Raw genomic sequence first — 7,080 nt, 5'->3', positions numbered from 1 at the left:
GTTGGTGTTGATATCAGGAATCTTACTGCCACAGTCCAAATAGAGTACTAATTACTGCGAATGATGTCACCGTAGGCAGAGGAATAATCCCATCATTTAATTAGTTGAATGATTTAAACAAAGATTTGCATAGATGCACTAATCAGTTGCCATGAATTACAGAGCAGCAGTTGCCAGCGAGGGGTAACAGATCATACAGTTGGAGGGAAAAAAAATCTCATCTCCTTGAACATAATTAATTTAATTGTCCTCATTAGCTGTACCATTTGTTTTGATTTTATTTCTCTCTTTCCCCACACATACTTCTCCCTCCCTCCCTCCCTCTTTTCTTCTCATTGCATTGGCTGAGAGAGAGAGCACACACACACTCAAGACACACACACACACAGGCACACAGGCACACACACTCTGGGGTGTTTTCAGAGTGGCTGGAGCAGAGAGGTGGGGTAGATAATCGGGGAACTGTGCGGATGGGTGAGGTGCCTGTGTACCTGCATAGACTGGCCAGAAAAGCCAAACTTAAGAAATCTGCTTATGTACAGAACAAATCAACTGAAGGGGTTCTCATTAATCTGCCGTCTGTGAATTTCGTTATTTTTCAGGTTAGTTCTGAGTTTTGTTGCCTTTTAAAGGGAGAAAAAAGCAAGCTACATACTATTTTATTATGAGTCTTCAGAATGGAGGGGGTAAAAAAATAAGTTATCAATATTAGGCCAGTATTCTTTATGCAGAGGAGCATAATTGAGCTTAAATATTCACTGTGGCTGCTTTGATTTAAAAAAAAAAAAACTAGAACTAGATTAAAACTGATGGTGCAGAGAAGAAAAAAAGTTTTTTGTAGTTCAACAATTGAATCTGTCTTGGTTCTTAAAACATTTCAGCCAGTGTCATTCAAATTTGCACTATTTTTAAGCTTGACCTTTGACAAGGCTTTGTAAAATCTGGTGAGGGGGCTTTAATAGCTGCAAAAAAAAAAAAGTAGTAGAAGAAAAAGAACTGAAGTTTGAAAACTTAAGAAAATAGTAAGATATTTTAAAGCTAGCAGTGGCTTTTATAGATGCAAAGTTGAGAGGAGATGAGGTTAGGGAGAATGGGACATCTTTCAATGGGGAAAAAAAAAAAACTGTCAAGGCCTTAAAACAAGTGTGTGAAACAGGCTGGTAAATGGTGATGAAACTATGTTTCTTTGACCAAGTTAGTCCCAAAAATATGTTTCTCAGCATTATTGGGTGTTTTTCATCCAAGTATGTAAGTTTTATAAAGTAAGGAATTCAGGTAATTGCAGAAAATGTGTTTCAGTGGTAGTGATGGGGTTCAGCATTGGCTAATGGGTAATAGTTCAGTTTGGTTCTTGAGCCACTGGAGGAAGGGAGGAAGGGGAGTAGGTGTCACTCACTGGATGGGGCTTGTGTGGCAGACTTGTGGAGCAGCAGGTACTTCAGAGAGTTCCTGAATGGAAGTCAGTGACCAGGCAACTGTAGACACCCCCCACCTCATACATTTCTTAAAAGGGAGGGGTGTGTGCTCTTCCAGGGTATCCTGGTAGCAGGTTGATTGCCTGGCTTTTATTTTAATTTCCATAATTGGTAGCTTCAGAAATGGCTTTAGAGGGCAATTTGCTTTAAATGTGGCCAGCTATTCCGAAATGCCCCGCTTATTTTAGGAACCCTACCCTTTTCCTCCGGAGTTCTTTCTCAGGAGTTCTTTTGGACGGGACCAGGAGGTAGGGTCCTTCCTGAATGGACTCCTGCAGAGGTCACATTTTGTGTTCGGGGTCGTCCCCAGCGTTTGTGAGTAGCATATGCATGCGGTTGTGCTGACTGCACTCGCAGGCTTGTAAATTTTCACCCTGGGAAATTAGCAACAAAGCCCGATCTGTCTCGTGGCTGCTTTGCACTTTCCGAGGGCGGCTGTACTTGACTGAGCTGCAGAACAGGCACTCGAGAGCAGAGCGAGCGAGGGAGCCAGCGAGAGAGGGAGGGAGAGAAGGAAAGGAGAGAAGAGGGGAGGGGTGGGGGCGAGAGGTAAATAGTCTTAAATCGGAAGGGAGCTGCTTCTCTGTGGTCTTGACAAGCGCTGCCTGGGCTCCGCCGGCTCAGTAATAACTGAGTGACCTTTTCTTTGGCTGTATTATGTCTGGCTGGGAAGGGATTGCATTTTGCTGCTGAGAGCCGGGGCTTCTTCAGCTCGGCTCCTCGCACGCTGCTGGGGTAAGTTGTCTTGAGCCCGGACAGAGAGAGACAGCCTTGGACTGCAGTTGCCTAAAAGGAGAACACCTGTGGCTCAGATGCGGTCAACACCATTACTTGGCGGATCCTTGAGGACCTCATTATTTTAAACTTAAAAAATAGAGATTCCCTCCCCCCTCTTTTTTTTTTTTTTCAAACAATGCTTCTTTTTGACCTTTCCCAAGGAGAAGCGCTACAAAGCAGCCACTGTGCTTACTGAACGGCCTCCCCCTGTATCGCTTAATTGAGAAGGTAAGTGCAGCAACTGTGTACACACGCGTCGGCTTATTTGTGGTGTGTGTGTCTGCGGGTGCGCGCGTGCGTGTGCGGATGTGGGTATTTTTTTTTTTCTTTCCCAGCCTCTCCTAATGAGGCATAAACTGGAGCTGCAACCCAGCTCCGCACTGCAACTTTCGCTCGGGCTGCAGCTCTACTGAGACGATTTTGTTTAAATCATGTGAGGCTTCATTATTTTTATGATGAGACATGAAATAGATGCAGGCGGAAGATGTTGATGGAAGGAGGGAGAGCGCGGCTGCGGCGCGGAACGTCTCAAGTACGACTCGAGTGGATAATAGTCAAAGTTCACCATGAACTGCAGCATTTCCACACCCCTGGCTCCCTGGGAGAGAGGGACGGGGAGAGTTTGCAATTGGAAAATGTTTGCTCGCAGCTCTTAGGAAGGGGCTTCAATCCTAGGTGTGTACTGGGACCCCTTCTTCTACTTGCTGAAATTTATATGAACCACCCCCTACAAAAAGAAAAAAAAGAGTTGAAATTACAACCTCTTGGTTGTTGTTGACACTTCTGCTTCTCCCCATACAGCCATAATAACAAAATATTGTTCCTTGGGGATGAAAAAGTGACTATGTTGTAGGGGGCGGGGAGAGGGGGATTAGGCGAGAAGTGGCCAGAGGGGAGAGGTTCCATGGAAAGAGGTGCTTATGTCCTAATAGGTGGACATTCAAACTGATGCAGCACATTTTTTACAGGGGCTACTCAGATTGCTGTTATGAAATACAAGTCAGATTTATGATCTTTTTCATATTGAACATGATATGCTATGCTAACGCTGCATGTGACAGTTTAATCAAATCCATTTGTTACCAGGAAGCTAAAAAGGGCCGCTGGGATTTTAGGATTATGGGCAGAGTTAGGGAAGCATGTGGCTTTGTCGTTCGCCATCATTTTGCACACAGCCACACTACCAGGGGCTCCGTGTGTGCACCGTGTCTTGTCTGGCCGCCCTCATCCCTTCCCCCACCCCTGCCTCCACTCCGACCCGCTCCCCAAAGTGGCTTCACAATAGTGAGTCCTGGTCGGTGCAGGCTGCGCACCAGGTCCACACTTGAGCCAAATCAAGGAGAATCCCTTCTACTTCTACCTTTGGGCTTGGTGCTCAATGCGAAACTGCTGCAACTCAGGCACGCCTAACTCAACTCATGCAGAAAAAGGAGAAAAGTTTTGGTAAGGTTACGATCTATCATAGATGCACTTTGCCGGCGCTCTGCACTCTTGGCTGCTCAAAAGCCTTCCTGCTCTTCCGCTGCTTTTGTGCCTTTCTGAAAGATCCGAAATATTATTGTTGTAACTGCTTTGAGAGACTGCTGCTTAAACCAATTAATCTTGCTAGGTGCAACAAATACTGCTACATTCTTTGCAAACCATCCCTGTGTGGCTGCAAAGACACAACCACAAAAGGCTGGAGCATAAACTCCGTAAGGGATTCTTTGTTAGAGTGTATGTATGTTTCTTATTTTTTTTTTTTTTTATTTTGCATGTGAGCTGCATCAAAATTGAACTCAGTCTTGCAAATCTCTTGTTGGCCTTTGCCAAGCACTAGCACTTTGCTGCCATGGTAACTGTAATTAAACTGATAAGAGTGGAAAAATGTCAGTATCTCTGAGCCTTGCAGCTGCATTGGAGAAAAAGGGAATCAAATTGGTTCCCAGCTCCATTGCTCAAAAAGGGGAGGGGGGGTAGAAGGATAGGGAGGGGGGTTGGGAGTTGAAGGGGCAGAACAGAGTTAAGCAGCTCCTGTGCCAGAGATCTGGGGACATCTATTTGCATTGTTGTCCCTTAGGGGGCTGCAGCCTGTAGGGATGCTCTGGGCCAGTGAACAGAGAGAAACAAGCTTTTAGGCCCAATCCAGTTTTCCAATCAGGGGTGGGGGGGGTGGGGGAGAGGATGAAGATGGGCAGGAAGAGAGAAAATCTTTTGTTTGGTACCTCTTGGCAATCCAATGGCCATGTTGGCCAAATTCTTTTAATCTGTGCCACTGCTCCCAGCTGCAGAACCTGCATTCGCATTTTAGCATCTTTAGGAGGCACCTCATCTCTTCCAACCCCCTTTATATGTCCCCTCTTCCTGTGTCTTTTCCAAAATTGTCCTCTGTGAATCCTCCGACAGGGACAAAATGTTTTCCATTCACTCTATGCAGTTAGTCCAAAAATATAAAAGACTGTGTCTAAGTACTGCAAATCTTTTATTATTATTATTATTATTATTATTATTATTATTATTATTATTATTATTTTAAACCCCTGTGTGTTGTGGAGTTGTGGTTACTTTGTTGTGTTAACTACTGAAGCTGAGACTGTGCGGATGAATGGCACAGAACAAGGGAACATAATGGAGGCAATCAACCGTTAGGCCGCCTCACAATGCAATCCAGGCAATTAAAAGCTCACCAGAGTTTAAATGAAATGGTTCTACTTATTTCTGCACACCACACTGCACAGGCTATTATTTATGTCTTTTTTTAATTATGATTTCCCTTAAACTGTCAAATAACTCAGAATGGCAGGGTCTCAGAGGCAATAAGAATTTCCCTCAGAACAATTTACATGCCAATCTAAAACTAGTTATGAGTCCTGATGTGCTATGAGCAACTTGTGAAATGTTTCTCAGCTGCGAACACAGAACTCTACCCAGACGTTTTCTTCTGGATGATGAGGAGAGGCCACTGACTGCTTTATGCTTTTTAGGTACATGGCAATGTGGTGACTACAAAATAGTTCCTTTTCTACAATTGTTAACTTGCATGGAATCGAAAAGATTCTGTTTTCTAGAGAAATGTGATAATGTCCCCTAAAAGAAGATAGGGGATGGAGTGCAAATTATCAAACTTCCTTTATGCCCAAGGCCAGATAGAATGTAAGAGTTTCAAATATTAATTGGCCTTTGAGTGCTAAATTAAAATGTCAACACAACAAAAACATTTTGTAAAGACAAGCAGGGTAGTGTTGCTTGTGCCAAATGTTGGTACCCCCTGTCTTAGTTGCAAAGCATTTTGAATAAAGATAACTGACCATCTACACTTGATGATAATAACACAGCTATGGGAAATAACATAGCTTAGCTACCATAGGAAAGATTTTTTTTCCTTTTAGCCATGTTATTTAAAAAATAATAGCCTTCTAAGTCAGATAATTAGAATGACTCCTCTGAATATATTTCTGGATGTTTTTAGTAACAAAATCCAAAATGTCATTTGGTAAATCAAAATTTCCCCCTCCCCTTAGGTATGTGGCTAAAAGGCACTTGCACTGTAATTAATGGGATTCATTCCTTGTGGAACCTTGCTAGAAGAGGATAACTAGTTCTGATCAAAGAAACTTCATTTGTTAGAAGTTCTAGAGAGTGAGATTTAGCAGAGCTATCAAGGGTTATGATTAATCTACACTTGGGCCCTAGTTCCTTCAAAGAAAAAGAACAGAAAGCAGGCTATAGGGATACCACCTGCTCTTCTGTACAAATCCAGCTGCTAGTCTGCAGCTTGGACAACCCCAGCTATGCATATCATGCAGAAAGAGCAGCCATCCTGCTTCCTTTCTTGCCATCCCCTACTCTACCACTCCACCAGACAAGTTATTTTCTAAACAAAGTTCAATATCTTAATGTTATTATGGGCACTTTATTATTTATACCTAGAAAAGTTACTCAGCTATGGAGATACCTTGATGTCTTTTTATCGATGTATTTTTTTTTTTTAATTTTAAGTAAGGCTAAGGGGATAATAGGAGTGTTGCCTTCATTGGAAGGTATTGGAGGAAATGAGGGTTTTGCTAATTTGTAGAAGACAAATGCAAAGAAAATGCAGAAAATAATAGGTTGTCATTTCTTTCCTTGAAACTTTTTAAAATGCATGTATATTTAGTGCTTTGTATTCTTCTACATCCAAGTTTGAAACTTTATGCCTAGGAGAGATAGCAAAGTAGAGCAGAGGTATCTCTGAATTGTAAGAAGGCCGCTTGTCCCCAAATCCACATTTAACTCTTATTCTACTTTGAAGGAGTCTCTTAACATCACTGAGTCTCTGCATGACAATTTGTAAAATGAGGGAATTTGAATTGATGATGTCTGCAGTATTTTATCATGCTTAAAATGAGTTATGTGATAAAGATGAAGCTTTGAATAGTTGTGCCAGCTTTTTTAAGGCTGAGTGTTCGACACCTAGGAAATAAGAAGAAACTCAAAGGTGAATATTCATTCACTGAAAAGATTTCAGCCAAGTTGTAAAACACACAGAACCCAGCTAGATTTCTTATTTATGATGTCCCTATATCTACATAGTATGTGTAGATCTTCTATGTATATTTATGTATGAGTGTATAAATTTATATATATTTCGACTTTTCCTTCCATTGTTTCTGCTTTCACCTACAAAAATAAATAAGTGCATGCTTAGTAATAAATTAAATGATCCTATACTTAAGTTTTATATAAAAGTGAATAGTATATACTTGAGTAACATGCCCTTAATATAGGCACTGACCGATCATTGTGAGCATAAATATATTTTGTGATTTTAACATAATGAGTACTTTGAAATATCAAGGACACAGAAGGA

General features: G+C 41.8%; 1 protein-coding gene across 1 annotated transcript in view; it reads left to right on the top strand.

Annotated features, from left to right (window-relative positions):
- Positions 1–2,736: 2,736 nt before the first annotated feature.
- Positions 2,737–7,080, top strand: part of LMO3 (LIM domain only 3) — a gene marked incomplete at both ends in the record, with an annotated part of 51,824 nt that continues 47,480 nt past the window's right edge. The window contains 2 exon segments of the mRNA XM_081311440.1: positions 2,737–2,757; positions 2,760–2,784. Coding sequence (XP_081167566.1) covers positions 2,737–2,757; positions 2,760–2,784 — 46 coding nt within the window.

The sequence above is a fragment of the Spermophilus citellus genome, assembly GCF_964194105.1.
Source record: "Spermophilus citellus genome assembly, chromosome: 10".
Lineage (NCBI taxonomy): Eukaryota > Metazoa > Chordata > Mammalia > Rodentia > Sciuridae > Spermophilus > Spermophilus citellus.
Note: the sequence above shows the minus strand (reverse complement) of the source record. Positions and strands in the feature narration are given on the sequence as shown.